This window comes from Vespa velutina, chromosome 8 (genome assembly GCF_912470025.1).
Source record: "Vespa velutina chromosome 8, iVesVel2.1, whole genome shotgun sequence".
Classification (NCBI taxonomy): Eukaryota; Metazoa; Arthropoda; class Insecta; order Hymenoptera; family Vespidae; genus Vespa; species Vespa velutina.
This window is the reverse complement of record NC_062195.1, coordinates 5,940,110-5,957,269: the sequence shown is the minus strand read 5'-3', so window position 1 is coordinate 5,957,269 and position 17,160 is coordinate 5,940,110. Positions and strand designations below refer to the sequence as shown.

Here is a 17,160-nt window from a genome sequence, read left to right as displayed (position 1 = left end):
ATAAGAAGGAAGAATAAATTAACTTGTAAAGGGTATTTTAATTTCGTTTGAATATTATGAAATATTACCTGTATCGAAAACAATAATTTTCTTACTTACTTATTAAATATTAAATGGTAGTAATAAAACACTTCACATTACATACGTTTGATTTTATTAATTTGTAAAATAGAACATAATAAAATTTCACCTATTGACGTAATTTTTTTTTTGGTGATAACTTGTCATGGTTTCGGAGATAAAAAAACATTTTAAAATGATAAAAACGTTTAATTACGTTTTTGTGTTTTATTTATAGAAAAAAGTAAACAACGAGAAAAAAAACTTTTTACGAAGGAAACGTAGCAAGTTAGATAAAATCCATTGATAAAATAAAAAATAATACGAAAAATGGAATATGAAGGCAGTTTTCCGATTTACATTGAATGATGAAAAATGAACAATTTCAAGAAGGATCGAAAAATTTTATTTTTTCAAAGACGATGATCCTTTCGATCAAATGTTCAGCTGCGACAACGCTCTATCGTTTTAAGTTTCAATCGATTGCATTAACAATGTATTTAAATCGATATTCTTCCTAATATAAATTTTAAATAGATAAACTCTAACGATAACAGAAAAACTCGATGAAGTCAACTTGTTGATGTTCAACCTTTGCATATAATGAGAAGACATAAGAAATACAAAATAAGAAATAAGTTGAAAGTTCGAGCACGTGAGACGAGTAGAAAAAAGTATAGGTCGACGAACTAAAATTGAAAAGAATCATCAATAATGATAAATCCCAGATTTGTAATCATACGCATCAACGGGTACAGCGTTCGTAAGGGGTTCGCCTAAGTGAGCAACGAGACTACCACCATGAGCACCGCTGGGATGACTGTTAGCTGTGGCAGCTGCAACGTTAGCAGCAGCAGCATTTGCGGCATGAGCTGCTGCAGCAGCGGCATTCGATTGGGCTGCGGATGCAGCGTTTGCAGCTTTTTGAGCGGCAGCTTGGGTTGCTTCGAAATCGACACGAGCTGCATTGAGTTGTTCCTCGATTGTTTCGGCACGGGCCTTTGCCTGGCCAACCATGGTGGTTTGAGCGGCTAATTCAGCTTGAGCTTCGGCTGCGGCTTGACTGGCGTGATCAGCAGTAGCTTGAGCGGCGTTCAAGGCTGCAGTGATTACTTGAACCTGATGCATCGCTTGTTGAGCAGTATTTTGAGCAGCTGTAGCAGCACGTTGTGCTTGTTGCAATTGAAGTTTTTCACCATCGACGGCAACATGAGCATCTCTCGATTGTTGTTCAAGACCCATCACGATGATTTGTTTACCTGCTAAAGCTGCTGCTGCTGTTGCCGCTGACTGTGCCGCTGCCTGAGCCAATGTGTTCTTGGCCATGAAAGCTGCCTGTCCAGCTGCTGAATGTTGATTTCCTAATTGCGTGTGAGCCTGTTCAGCCGCTCCTTGAGCAATACTTGCCAAAGGACCACCCACACTATAACCTGGCCGAGATGGACGGTGTTCTGATAAGTGAGTACCACTGGGCACAGCCACTGAATCTACTTGCAAAAGGTGAGGATCTAATAACACTGATTCCGGATGACCTCCGTAACCATACTCGTAACTACCCGCTTCTCGCTCATGTACTTGCTTTTTTGTCTTAGCTAGACCACATTGGACCGCACATGCCAATGCTAACACCAATGCGAGGATCTTCATTTTCTTTTTCTCTTTTTTCTATATTTGGTGGTTATCTGTTGAGCAAAAAGATTTGTTTATTTTCCGGAAAATTCCTTCATTTTTTAATGACTATGATGATTGCCTCAATTATTATTCGACAATATATCTTTTGTTCCTTTTTATTCTATTAAAATTTACAAAGTCTTGCTGGATAGCAGATATTTTTTGTTCTTTTTTGTTTTCTTAACTTATGTAATATCAGAGAAATTCTTTTTTTTTTTCTTTTTTTTCCTTTTTTTTTTCTTTTTTTGTTTCTTTTTATATAATCAGTAAGCGTTGATAGTATTACTTGACGAAGAGAAAATATTGAATCGATTGAAAAGGAGGAAGACACAAAATAATAAGAACAAGATCGAAGTGTCGCTTCGTCGAGCACGAAATCGTTCAAATCTTTTAAAGTTCGAGAATCCTTGTGCAATACTTTTTTTTTCTTTTCTTTTTATAGAGTATTTTTATTACCTAGACAAGCTTCTTGCATTTCTCGCCTTTGAGTTTCTCCACGGAATTTCTCTATCAATCGTTGCTTTGCATGACTGAACGATCTAGCCTGGCCGAATTTACTTCGAAAGTAAAGTGGAAAAAGTTGATCGACGAATCGCTGCTAGACGTTACTTTTGACGATTTCTTTCGATTATTCGACTTAGAAGACTTTTCTAATCCTGTCAATGTTCTTTCATCGAAAATACAATATTGCAAAACAGAATTATGTAAAGTTTCTTAAAGAAAAAAAAAAAAAAATTCAATACATATATATTGGTTATATGCAGATATAAATCAAGTATTTTGTATGATTGATTACATGTATAAATCAATTTTTTGTTAATGAAAATTTTTCTTTATGCAAAAAATTTTTTACGTGTATTTCATTACTGACAATATAGATAAAAATAAATTATTAATTTTTTAAAATTACTCTTTAAAAGTTATTCATATAAAATTACATATGATTTATTGAAAAATAAAAATAATATGTATATAATTTCTCACAAAAAGTCTTAGTTGATCGAGTCCTTCGATCATTATCAAGAAATAATACGATCTAGCGGACGTGAATACACATACATCATTGATCGGTCAAGGATCGATATAAGGAAATATATATATATATATACACGTTATACCTCGAGGAGATCTAACGTTTCTAAATCATAGAACGCGTGGTATGCATGACGCACACGATACGCCTTTCCAACATATAAGTCTGTGTGCAACAATAATGTCGTAACCCGTTTGTGTCTCCTCAAATTCGAAAATCCAGTTTCGTTGCGCTCTAAAAATCATGTGAGTGTATGCACGACTTTATAATGGGTTCCGACATTGTAATTTAGTTGATTCCTTACCGATGAATTTTTTTCTACCAAGAAATGATCGAGAAATGATCGAGAAATGATTGAGAACAATCAATCTTATCCTGAATTTCATGAATGATGAATTATTGTTTGAGGAAAAAAATAAATTTTTCTATATAAATTTCTAATAAATATTTCATATTATAAATATATTTATTATAATATATATATATATATATCTAATTTTTTTTTAATCAGAAAGTTCGTAGTAAATATCGTTTATTCACAATGAATATTCATAACGATTTTCAAATAATTTTTCGAAATATTTTTCGAATCAAAAATTATTAGAGAGACGAATTTTTTTAAAAGCAAATTTTGTTCTGTCTACAAAAGTAAGAAAAAGACTTTTCTAATTTGACTTCATTTCTTCGTAAGACAAAAAAATTAGAAAATAATCCTCCATTTAATGTATCTTGATCGCTAATAAATATCTTTTACATATCAGTTACATGCGAATCAAATTTAAATAGTATCTAATAAAAATCTAAATCTCGACCAATCATAATTAATATCTACCAACGCGAATCAAAAAACATATAGAAAAAAAAAAAAAAAGAAAATGATAATAATAATTTCAAGGAATCGGGTTTTTTTTTTTCCTAACAAATTCCTCAACGAACGTAAAACCGTTCTAATTCTAATCTACTTGCTCACACACAAAAAGAAAATACTGTGGTAAAAGGTGCGTTTATCCGCATGATAAATGCCCGTCGAATCACGTGCCTTAAAACGAGATAATGACCCAACGAACGAATATTTACGTATATATATATATATATATATATATATATATATATATATATATATATATATACGTAATATGTATGTATGTATGTATATATATATATATATATACTTATGTACGTATGTATATAAATATTATACATAACTATTTAGATACTACTATGGATTATTGCAAACTGGTAAACTGGTGAGTGTAACATTCGAATAGAATTTTTATTATAAAAAATACCCATTCGAGTCTAACCTAAATTAAATCTAACTCGAACTCGGTTTCTAAGCTCTCGCAAGAACTGAATTTGCATAATATAAGTTAGGTCTCAAACACACACGTTTATTGTCTGCCCAAGGCACACATTATAAATGCTTACACTATACTTCCGGATTCAGTCCACTCTATCTAAACGTCACGCGGTCGAGTAGACTTCATGGGAAACCAAGTGTAATAAATTCTTAGAAAGATTGTGGGCGGAGAGAAAGGAAATGTTACGAATTTTCATGTTACGATATTCAAATTTCGCGAGCGAGCTTTTTAATATTTTGGTGAAGAATTATAAGTCTTTTCTTATTCATTTTACTTTTCTTCTTTTTTCTTTTTTTTTTCTTTTTTTTTTCTTTCTTTTTTTTTTTTTTTTGTTAATTTTATTTCGAAACTATAAAGTTTTTATGAGATTATCTACTCCATCTTATTATACATTACAACAGCAATGTATGTAATCATGTAATTACGTAAAAGTAGATAAAACCCTAAGAACCTAGTGAACTAAATCTAATATAAAATGAAATTATGCAAAAAATTATTAAGTAGGAGACGACCATGAACGTGTTTACCTTCTATCCTGTATATATAACTATAGGAAATCTAGTAAAGAAATAAAAAATTTTTATGATCCTGACATATAATTAATCTATCCAATAAATTAAATGAACAAAAAAAGAAAAAAACATAACAACGATGCAATTTCTTTTTTTTTTTTTTTTTTTTTTTTTACGATGAATTTTACGGCGAAATAAAGAACAAAAAAAGAAAATAAATAAAAGAAAAATAATAATTAATATCAAGACATTTTAATTATAAGAGCTATGTCGAATAAAATTGATCGATTTGATCTAAACAAATCCTGTCATTCGTTATGATTATTTATTATGATCATTTACGATAGACGAATTTACGAATTACAAATTACAAATTACAAATTATAGATTACGAAAGACGATTAATATAAAAAAGAAAATCAAAAAAAAAAAAAAATAAGAGAGAGAGAGAGAGAGAATAAAACGAGGATATTTTGATCTAAATATGTAAGAGGAAGATCGAAGAAAATTAATCGATTTGATCTAAATGAATCTTACTACTTCCTATTATCATTAAGAGAGATAATTTATGGTAATTCACTATTGTTTTCTCATTAATAAAGATTTGGAACGATTTCGTGAGTTCAAAGTTGAAATTCGAACAGAATTAATGTCAATAAATTCGGAAATTGTTTATATTACTTACTCAGTGATCGAAATGATCGAACGTTGACGAGAATTGGAGCTGTCCTTGCTCGAAGAAAGAGCCAACAACTGATATTACTTTCCCAGTCATCGGAGCTCTTATAGTCCTCACTGGACCAGCAGCTTAGTCTATTGCCACGGAAGGGATTGTAGACGTTTAAAAGAGCCAACCACGGCAATGTCCTTTTCCAACTGCCGACTACAATACATCCACTTGAACTTTTTTTTTATTTCATTAGATCGTTAGAAGCGTAACCGATCGGCCGAAAAACTTACTAATCGCTAACAAATAATATGTCTAATCTTGGTAAAAGTCTAAATTAACAACGTATTATAATACTAAATAATAATACATTGTAATATGTATAATTAATAATAATAAATGATAATATAAAGTAAAATAACAATATACTACAAGTACTATGACATTAAATAATAATAATTTATATATATATATATATATATATATATATATTACGATAATATAATATAATATTTTAATTCATATATTTAGAATATATAATATTAATTACCTTAACTTCGAAAAATAATTTTTTTATATACTATTTTATCTTATTAATTATACATATAACACTTGAATGTATTAATTTAAATGTAATTATTTTAAAGTCGTTTGTAACTAATGAATTTTTGAGAAGATCGTAATCTATAAATAGAACAACTATTATAGATCAAAAACTTATGAATCTTCCTAAAAGAATAAATCGTTCGTTACGTATAATGCAAAAGTAGGTCACATATGCATTGCAAATGAATGTTACAATAACGGTGACTATGCGCTGAGAATCGTAATTTTATTTAAGATTTTATCAAGCCCTCTGGAAAATATCAATACAATGTCAAGAATTTTTTACACTTAAATAGATACATATTACACTTATATGTAAACACAAATCAATCTGGAAAATTTCGATAAAAATATCGGAAATATCGATGTCGTAAATTTTTCACACACATGCTTGCACACATACATATATGTACACAAGAAGATACAAGTTTATTATTATTATTTTTTTTCGTTCTTATATCCTTTTATTAAAATGATTAAAAAAATTTTCAATTATTAAAAAAATAATAAAACAATGAAAGATCGTTGAACTCTTGAAAGGACACGATTTTAATTAAGCTTGTGAAATAAGTTCCCATTTCTTTCGAATGAAACACAATGTTACTACAATCAATTTCTCTTTTATTGATCAGAAACGCACGATATATTATATCTTTTCGTTGAAACTTCGTGATTCTCTGGGGCATAATAGAAACAAGGATTGCGTAAAATAATGTTAAGGAATTCTACGAAACGCGAGAATATATCTTTCGATCTCGATTACATGGGGTTAAGAGGTCGACAAAAAAAATTATGACCGTTTAACGAATCGATTAGTTTAGAAAGATTAAATCTAATATATATATATATATATATATATATATATATATATATCAATTGGGATCAGGATATACACATATATAAGTACCATCGAAAGTACATACTATAATATAATAATCATAGTATATATTTATATTTATTTTTATTTATAATTATAATCTATATATTTATATTATATTATATAGATAGATAAATATACAATATATATATATATATATATATATATATATATATATATATATATATATATATAAATATCGAGATCTTTATTATCATCAATAAACAATTCGATAAAATCGTATTTCAATCGTTTTCCCGCTCGATAGATGTCTTCTAACCAATAAACCCAATCGATCGACACGAATCGATTGAATTTAATAAGACAAGACATGGGCTCCATAAAAAGATTTTTCATAAAATCGTCCTTGGCACGGTTACTCGCTTAAAATGTATCGTATTCTTTTTTTATCTTACATCGGTAAGTATTTTAAAATAGAACTTTTTTGTTTTGCCTCGTTATTTTCTTAACCACAATGCACAATCATTCATATTTTAGTCATGCTGATGATCGGTAAGCTCGACTGTGAACGGGTTCAAAGAACTTCAATCGAATCGGTAATAATAGCGTTAAGAAAAAATAATAAAATAAAAAAAGGAAAAGGAAAAGAAAAAATGCTTTTATATTTTTTTTTTTTTTTTTTACTTTTTTCATTTTTAATACGTTAATTTATATTCATTTCAATTGAATTGTAAGAAACATAGGGATGTTCGATTAGTTGAAAATGGTCCATCTTGTCATGCGAAAAATGCGAAAAAAACTATCGAGAAAGCTAGCAGCATTGCTCAGAAAGCTGCAGAGGAAGCTAAAGCTGCCTCAGAAGCTCAAAATATGGCTGGTCAGCAGGCAGCACGTCAAGTACTTATTAACACTAATTCTTATTCTCATTAAGAAAAAAAAAAAAATATTTAATGTTTTTATTATCCTTTCGATCATTCAAATTCTCAGAAATATTCTATCCTATCTTTTTATCTTTAACAAATAAAAATATATCATTGTCCTCATCTTAAATTCATGAAGGTACAAATAATAATAATAATAATAATAATAATAATAATAATAATAATAATAACAATAATAATAATAATAATCGTGATTGAAATTTAAGGTGAAAGCACAATTGGCAGAGAAGGCATTGCAAGCTGCAAGAGCTGCTGAGACAGCATTGTCGGGGAAAGAAGCAATGGTTCAGCAATTAGAAGAAGAAGTGAAGGAATCTCAAACAGTCGTTCAAGAAGAAATGGAGTCTCTACAGCAAGCGAAATCTAACATTAACGCTGCCATCGAAGCTGCCAAAGAGTCACAAGATCAGGTAAAAATGAACAAAAAATGAAATTTCTATGTATCTTTTAAAATCTTTGAAAGAAAAAGAAGAAGAAGAAGAAGAAGAAGAAGAAAAAGAAGGAAAGGAAAATTATAAATAAATTAAACGGCAACGAAATTTTTAAGAAAAAAAGAAAAAAAAAAGAAAAAAAAAAAGAGAAAGAAAAGAAAAAAGAAAATTCGAACAAAACATCGTAATTATAAAGCTGTAATTTTCATTATTGAATCCGAACAAATTTTATTTAAAATTCGATAATCCCAATATTATCTTCGAGGGGAGAAAGGAAAAAAAATATATATATATATTGTGGTACAGGTACAACAGTTATACTTAATATATAAAGAGAATTTTACCAGAAGAAATTTACAATTTCCTACGCAATCTCTTTGGTAATAGAACGTAGCTCAAGGCTATGGCTGATCTCTTTTAATATCCCAGTCATACTTTTTCCAGTCGCGAGTTTACGTACGCACATAGAAAAGGGAAACGACCAGAGAAGATAAGTAGGTCTTCCCAGGATCGATATATCCTCGTTTCATAGTGACTCGTCAAAGGGAGTCAAGGGTATTCCTCCCTCCTTTCTTTTCCCTTCTCTCTTTTTCATTCTATCCATCAATGTGTAAAACGTCGATAGCTGAGTTATTCCAATTTTTATTAAAATCTATTTCTTCCTACGCAACTATATGTAACTATAATATTCTATGAAAATTATTATCATTGTCAGCTATCAATTATGAAAAATCTTTTTATGGAGATTTGATGTAATCTCTCTCTCTCTCTTTCTCTCTCTCTCTCTCTCTCTCTGTCTGTCTGTCTGTCTTTCTCTCTCTCTCTCTCTCTCTCTCTCTGTCTGTCTGTCTTTCTCTCTCTCTCTCTCTCTCTCTCTCTCTCTACCTCTTTGTCTTATTTACATTCTTTCTTTTGCATATTAATTGATCGTGCTCTTTTTCTCCTTTGCATTCGTTTAATAACATACTGAGTTCTAGTTCAAGAAAAAAAAAAAATATATATATATAGTAATAATAATGTCAATGTGTCGATGCTGACGGATAAATGTTAATTAAGCGTTATTAAATCGTATACAATTTAATATTTAAAATTATCGATCTTCTTTTTTCTATTTGATGATATATTTTTTCAAAAAAACAGTTAAATTCGTTTATTCATTACTTTTAATTCATTCGATCGTATCGTAAATTAATATATAAACAGAAAAAGTTTTTATCAAAATAATTTCACAAATATTTGAAACATAACAATTTATTTATTTATTATTATCTTATTTATAATAATAAATAAATATAAAAATAAATTTTACTTAATATCTTTCTGATATTAATTATTAATTCAATCGTATTCTCATGAAATCCGTCATTTTTATAAATTTGTAATATCAATCATCTTTCTTTTCTTTTTTGTTTTCTTTCTTTTAGATTTCTTTTTGATTTAACCACCTTAAAATCATTCTAAATTATTCTCGAACTAACTGGAATACGAAAGAATTCAATTAAATTGCTGCATCTTTCTATTTGTTAATGATCGACGAAGATAGATTGACCAGATCCAGTTGATCTGCACTCTAGAAATATGCAACTTGTTCGATTCACCTCACCATATTGAGTCACCAATACTTTCTAATCTTTTTCAAACACCTTTCTAGTTGTCAGTATTATTTCTTCGTAGCGATCCCTTGAGAAAACGCCCATTTCCAAAAAAAAAAAAATTCTTTTTCATTTTGAATTATTTCTGTTATCTTGTTATATCGACAAAATTGGACGAGAATTGTTTTTTCTGAGAACTGCATTTCTCGTTTCTATTAATTATCAAATACCTTACGTGCCTCTTGATGGTTTCGTCAACTCATTAAAAAATTAAAACGATTTACCAAAAGATACGGAAACAGAAGTCATTATGGAATAAATATATATTTATATATATATATATATATATAGACACACATATACACGCACACACACAATACCTTGTTTCTTTCCATTATTTACACGTAATCTGTTTTACAAGACAAATTAATTTTATACCAAAATTTTGTTCTACTTTATTTCTAACTTTTTCTAATTACTGGCCAAACATTTTATACATTGCTATTTTCTTTGCTTGAAATATTTTTCATTTACTTATAATTACTTTGAGAATTAATAAAAAATCACACATACAGATACACACGTTGTCATGTTTAAAATTGTCATCTTGGATTTTTTATTGAAAATAATAATACTACTTAATCGGCAATTTAATATTATATTTATTATTGTTATTAAAAACTAATATTATTTATTTATATATAAAATATTCATAAAAATTTCAAGGTTATTTATATAAAGATATTGATATGATGATTTATTTATATGATTAGTTATTCGATCATTTAAAATAATCAGTTGTGTTGATGGGGTATTGACAGGTGAAAATACTCACACGCGCGATGCAAACGGCGAAGGGAAACGCAGCGAATTCCAAATCGGCGGCAGACGGTGCCCAAAAGTCATTACATGAGAAGGAAGAATTACTCGAGGCGGCAAAGAGACGTCTCGAGGAACTGACCAACGAATTACGAATTGCTAAGCAAGATTTAGCAAATACAAATCGTGCTGCGGCCCAAGCAAATGAGGCAGCTCACGAAGCGAAGGCCAATGCAAATCGCAACAAAAGGAAGTCGTTGTTACGCTCGAGATCCTCCGAGAATTCAAACCGGAAGTATCGACAAACTGGAAAAAATAAAATAGAAAGGAGAAGAAGAAGAAGAAGAAGAAGAAGAAGAAGAAGAAGGAGAAGGAAGTTAACTTGAAAGCAAAGTGACGTTTCTTTTTCTTTTCTCAAATCCCTAATATAGATTATAGATAAAAAGAGCACTACATTTAGTTTCTAATTGCCACTGCCCGACGACCTGTTTTTTTTTTCTTCCTTTTTTCTTTTTTCTTTTTCTTTTTTTTTTCTTTTTCTTTTTCTTTTTTTTTCTTTTTTTTTCTTTTTTCCTTTTATAATAATATTTATTACGCCTGGTATATGTCCTGTATATGTACTAATATGTGCTGTGTATTCGATTAAGAAGAATAATAAAAGTACAAAATAATTTAAATTTTATCCATATATTGTGTTTAACATATTATTTATTACGTTTATAAGAAAAGGAACTTTTTTTTAGCATATAAGGGAAATTAAAAAAATTAAACAAAAAGAAATAACTAAAGTTAATTTCTACCATAGATATACAATATATAAAATCAATTTGTTATTTATTTATAAAATATTTTTAATAATTTTTCAAACGTCAATAAAACTTTCAATTAATAATAAATAGGATTAATATTGGTGTATCATTATACGAATGGACTCTATATGTACACACTTAATCGTTTTATTATGAAAGAATTGATAACAAACGTTCGAGATTATCAATCAACTTCAGATATTTAGATGACATTTTCATATTGAACACAGATAAGATCACGTTTATTTCTATTCAAGGATTGTCTTATGAAAAAACACAATTTATAAAAAAGATATTTTTAAGGAATGAAGATAATTCTCTTGTTAATCGTATATGCACGTTAGTAGCAATTTGTACACACAAACACACACATACACACACACACACACGCGCGCGCACGCACGCATATATATATATATATAACAAATATATATTAATTTTCAATAGAAGCATTAGAATATCTTCTATCGAATTAAATATCGTTCTTAGTTATTTTTGAGGGCTCGAATGGGACGGAAAAAACTAGAAAGATACGAAAGGTAAATCAAATTGATTAAATCAGTTAAAAAGAAAACTACGAAAAAAAAATATCTTTTACGTTATAAAAATTATCTACAGTCTGATAGGTTAGATGTGATTCCAAAAAATTCAAATCAGATCGTCGGTATCGCTCAAAAAGCTGCGGATGATGCCAAAGCTGCACAGAATGCGCAAAATCCTGCAGGCGCACAAGCATCTCATCAAGTGAGTATTATTAATCAGAAAAAAAAAGAAAAGAAAAAGAGAGATGATGTTGGATTACTTTTTACGACGATAAAAAAATCATGAATCATGACAGATCAGTTCTAAGATCAATTTTAATTATTAAATTTTAATTTTTATACATTTTTTCTATTGCACATAATTAACATTAAAAATTAATCATTAAAAAAAAAAAAAGAAAAAAAAAAAAGAAAAAGAAAAATATATATATATGTGTGAGAATCATTCGAAAAATTCTCACGCTTTATTCATAATTTCCACGCTCACGATAAGCTCTTTAAAACGATCTCACATTGATAATAGTTATACCTATCATTGATACCTTCGACTTGCGTTTTCGCTGACATTTACATTGAAATCGTGAGTCAGTTATAAACGTGTTGTTACGGTTCGCCGATTTTCTACCTTTCTAGAACGTAATACAGAAACGTATACATCTATTTATATATACATGTGTATGTATACATTTATATATACATATATATATACATATATATATTTATATATATATTTGTGTGTATTTATATATGTATATATATATATATATATGTGTGTGAATTTACGTCATCGTGTAATTTTGAGTGTCGTAACAGTGAGTTACAGGTTCGTTATCTAATTGGATAACTTTTGACAAACATAAGATATATCGATTTAACACTATTCTAAAGAATAATTTAAGTTTTTTTTATACTTTTGTTCATTTCTCTTTCTAATTCTCTCTCTTTCTATATTTAAAAGATAGGATTAATATATATAATTAAGAAATATTATTTACTATATATATACATATATAAGAAAATCTTTCAATAATTTTGATTAACGTTGAAATGAAAAAAAAAAAAAAAACGTACAATTCGGATCTTCGTAGCTTCATTATTAATCAACATCACGAGAGAATATCATAAAATTTCATTACTCTATTATTATGGTATACTATTAGTAATACATACTAATAGTATAATATAAATATATTTGATTGATTAATGAATAATTGAATAATAAAACAAAATTTTAATATATTAGATCAAAAATAATATTAAATAAGCATAACAATTAAATAACGAAGATTAAATTAAGTATTAAATATTAATTATTAAATTATTAAATAAACAATAATATAATACTGGTTTATACGATAAGTAATTTCAAAATTTTCTATAAAAAAGTGAATAAAAAAATATTCCATGAGTATAATATTAAAAGTTCGAATACTATATTAGAAATATCCAAAGATAGATGGTTTGACGTTGGAAGTTCATATAAAATATACTTATCGAGCGATCATGACGCACGTTTAGTTATATACATACATATATACCTTTTCTAAAACTAGTTTATACACCTACACTATCAAGATAAACTTTTGTCCTGGTTAAGCCATAGGCAGTAAATAAAATCGATCGATCGATCGAATTCAAGTCGAATCTCGTTCCAAGATATATCGAAATTAACTTCTACTATCGTGAGACGATATTGTACATATATGTTTGCGTATATGTATGTATATTATAGACATACAATTATGATACACTGATTCATTACTTTTGCATAATTGAAATCTGATAAATAAGAATTATCATTAATAATATTTCGTTAGAAAGCAAAATTATTGTTCAGATTGAATAACAAAATTATTGTACATCTGAAATATTGTAATATCTTTTTATCGTGCGATATTTATGATTTTCTTTCAAACGGTATACGTTTGAATTATTGTACTTTTATGGACTCTATCTTGGCCGTTCTCCTACTTTGAAGAAATATTTTTTCTTTACTCTTCAAAAAAAAAAAAAAAAAAAATAGTTACGTACGTATTTATCTATTGGAAACGTGATCACTTTCGTTAGACTGTAGCTAAGCACGTGCCTGATCTCGTGATCTGACTAAACGGACTAAAAGAATTCTCTACGTTCTAATGTATGCGGAGTATTTTCCAATTGATTTAATCATCGTTGCCTTAAATTTAGAGAAAGGGTGGTCTTATATAAAAAAGAACATTATGTCTAAGTTGTTTGAAAAAAGAAATATGTAAAAGAATTATTTCAATATATTCAATAAATATTATATATATATATATATATAATATATAAAATATATGATATATTATGTAATATATAAAATCTAATTTAAATATATAATAAATAAAATATTATATTTAATAAGTATTAGAAATTAAATATTATCAATAATTATTTATGACGCATCGTCATTAAATCATAATAAAATTTAAATATACGATAAATATAAAAATCTGGTATCAATGATAATAAAAAAAAAACAAAAAAAAAAAAAAAAAAGAAAAGAAATATTTTAAATTAAAATTAAATATTAAATAGAAACAAAGTTTGCCAGATAACATAATCCTCTAATCATCTTTAGATAATTTTACGATTCCGATAAAATATAATAATAATAATAATAATAACAATAAGACCTTATAATAGATTAACAAAAAAAAAAAAAAAAATTAAGATACATCAAACACAAAACTGAACCTTTCGTATCGGTGTTTAGGTGAAAAATCAGCTGGCAGGTAAAGCGATACAAGCAGCAAAAGCAGCGGAGGCAGCACTTGCTGCGAAAGCAGCAATGGTAGAGCAACTCGAACAAGAGACAAAAGAGGCAGAGACTGTAGTCCAGGAAGAAAGTTCATCACTCCAACGTACTCAAGAAAACGCGAATTCTGCTATGCAAGCAGCACGACAGGCTCAAGAACAGGTCAGAAATAATCTATTCTTTTAAATTTTCTATGAAACTAAGATATATCGATTTGCTCGAATCGATATATCTTAGTTTCATAGAAATTTGAATTTAACGATAGGATAAAAATTTAAAGTTTAATAATAAATGTTTTAATAAAAGTTTAATAAAAGTTTTAATAATAAATGTAACTTCTCTAAAGATATGTTTATTAATACTAAGGAAAAAAATTATTTCTTCATTAAAATAATAATCTCTTTATTAATTATTAATTAATTCATTGTAATTTTATAAATTAAAAGCAATCTGATTTTATTTGTCAAAATAAGATGAATTCAATTTACGTAAAAATTTACTTAAAAAAATTGTTTATAACAAATTGATAATTAATTATAAGAAATAAATTGAAAAAGATAAAAAAAATTCTACTTCGAGTTTCGATGATATTTTCATGCAAATGAAAAAAGTCGATATTGATAATGTAAGAAAAACAATTGTTTTCTTTGGTAAAAAAAAAAAAGTAATTTGTTTATTAATTAATTATTAATTCATTGTAATTTTATAATTCAGTTGCAATCTTATTTTTTCTTCTTTTTTATAATAAAATGAAGTGGATCTAGTTCATAGAAATTTGTTTATAGAAATTATTTATAACAAATTGTTAATTTATTATTAACAATAGGATGAAAAAAGAGAGAAATATCTGCCCTTTAAAATGATATTTGAAACAAGTTTCGATTTTTAGTTGCGAAGATATTTCCATGTAAAGAGAAAGATATTACGTTGATCCATTGATCTATATAATTCCATTCATTTAGCTCGGTGACACACTGACCTACATAAATTTGGAGAATTTAGCTGGTCTTACTACTACCACTACTACTACTACTTACTACTACTACTACTACACTACTATGAACAGCTGTACGATACGAATTATGAATGAAAATATTTCGAAGGCGATATCTTCGGAACGGAAAGTCGTAGAGATTTGAAATCAACACCGTTTTCAAAGATAATTTATTTTTTATTTAATTAAATATTGCAATAATATTGGTATAATAAAATCGATTTTGTTAATAATTATTAAAATTGAATTTTTTCTTTTCTCTCATAATAAAGACATAATTATAATGAAAACATTTAAATTTGTATCATATTTATGTAAATTTTATTTTAATTATTTAAATTTAATTATTTAATTATTTGAAATAAGGGATATTAAAAACATATGATTACATTTTAAGAAACTTATTTATAATGATCAGTTAATGCTTCTCTTTGTTTATAATTATAGCCATATAATTTTATATATATTAATATAATTATATGATAGTTATATATATTTATAAATTTATAAATATATTGGGTTCCCAACTAAGTGATTGCGGAAAGTGTAAACTCCATCTATCGATAAAATCCGCAATCACTTAGTTGCCAACCCAATATATATATATATATATATATATATATATATATATATATATATGTATATAAATAGTAAAATTGAAATTTTTTTAAACGTTAATTTATATCTCGGGGTGATTGATTTTATAAAAAGAAAAGCAGAAAAAACAAAATATAAATTTTGTAGATCAAAACGTTAGCACAAGCGATACAAATAGCAAATGTGAACATGGGAAGTGCACGAACAACCGCTGAAGGTGCAAAGAGGGATTTTGAGGAAAAGCAAGAGCTTTTAGAGGCATCGAAACGAAGGGTGGAAGAACTAGTGAAGCGTTTGGAATTAGCCAAAGTTGAACTGGCGGAGACGAAGCAAGCTGCCGATAAGGCCACCGAGGCAGCACGTCAGGCTAAGATTAATACGGATAGAAACAGACGTGGAAAGAACTTCTTTCAAGATATTTAAGAACTTTAATTAAGATTACTCTTAATGATGATAGGAGTCTACTCATCCTAATTAATTCTTTCCTTCTCATTATTTATGACCTATTCACATCGTGATACATTTAAAAAATATGTTCCTTTTGTATCTTTTGTAAATAGATAAGTGTAACTTTGTCTTATTTAATTTTTTATGTGTCTAACAGGAAATATAATGTTTATCTAATCTTACAGATAAGAAAACCCAGGAAAATAAAATATTATAATTATAAAGTAAGTAACGATACTCACGATATTGAGTCAAAGATCAAATTTCATGAAATAAAACTAAACCTAAGAAAGAGGTAAGATTAACTTATTTCCACTGTTCTATAGTTTAGATAAATATTCTATATTGATAAAGATTATTCGAAGTAAAGTCGAATTATTTCTCTGTTATTTCTATATTTTGTTTGATATTCTTATTTTTTTCTTTTGGTATTGTGATGTGTTGTAACGATTGTGTGATTCTAT

General features: G+C 27.6%; 3 protein-coding genes across 4 annotated transcripts; 2 read left to right on the top strand and 1 right to left on the bottom strand.

Moving 5' to 3' along the window:
- Window positions 1-113: 113 nt before the first annotated feature.
- On the bottom strand, window positions 114-14,749 carry LOC124951113 (late embryogenesis abundant protein, group 3-like). 2 transcript variants are annotated; one of them, XM_047498928.1, is made up of 4 exons: window positions 14,598-14,749; window positions 10,548-10,837; window positions 5,323-5,520; window positions 114-1,742 (listed from the first exon to the last, which is right to left on the bottom strand). In XM_047498928.1, the coding sequence occupies exon 4, from the start codon at window positions 1,705-1,707 to the stop codon at window positions 769-771; it is 939 nt and encodes a 312-aa protein (XP_047354884.1). In that variant the 5' UTR covers window positions 1,708-1,742; window positions 5,323-5,520; window positions 10,548-10,837; window positions 14,598-14,749; the 3' UTR covers window positions 114-768. The 2 variants fall into 2 exon arrangements, with proteins under 2 accessions (XP_047354884.1, XP_047354885.1); XM_047498929.1 differs by lacking the exon at window positions 14,598-14,749 and adding an exon at window positions 13,914-13,962.
- On the top strand, window positions 7,263-11,123 carry LOC124951155 (mitotic spindle assembly checkpoint protein MAD1-like). The gene is made up of 4 exons (XM_047498986.1): window positions 7,263-7,300; window positions 7,450-7,645; window positions 7,896-8,099; window positions 10,534-11,123. Exons 1-4 carry the CDS (start codon window positions 7,263-7,265, stop codon window positions 10,915-10,917), a joined length of 822 nt encoding a protein of 273 aa, XP_047354942.1. The 3' UTR covers window positions 10,918-11,123.
- Window positions 11,748-16,946, top strand: LOC124951123 (tropomyosin-like). Its single transcript, XM_047498946.1, has 4 exons — window positions 11,748-11,879; window positions 11,959-12,084; window positions 14,617-14,820; window positions 16,397-16,946. The coding sequence occupies exons 3-4, from the start codon at window positions 14,692-14,694 to the stop codon at window positions 16,670-16,672; spliced, it is 405 nt and encodes a 134-aa protein (XP_047354902.1). The 5' UTR covers window positions 11,748-11,879; window positions 11,959-12,084; window positions 14,617-14,691; the 3' UTR covers window positions 16,673-16,946.
- The last annotated feature ends 214 nt before the right edge of the window (window positions 16,947-17,160 follow it).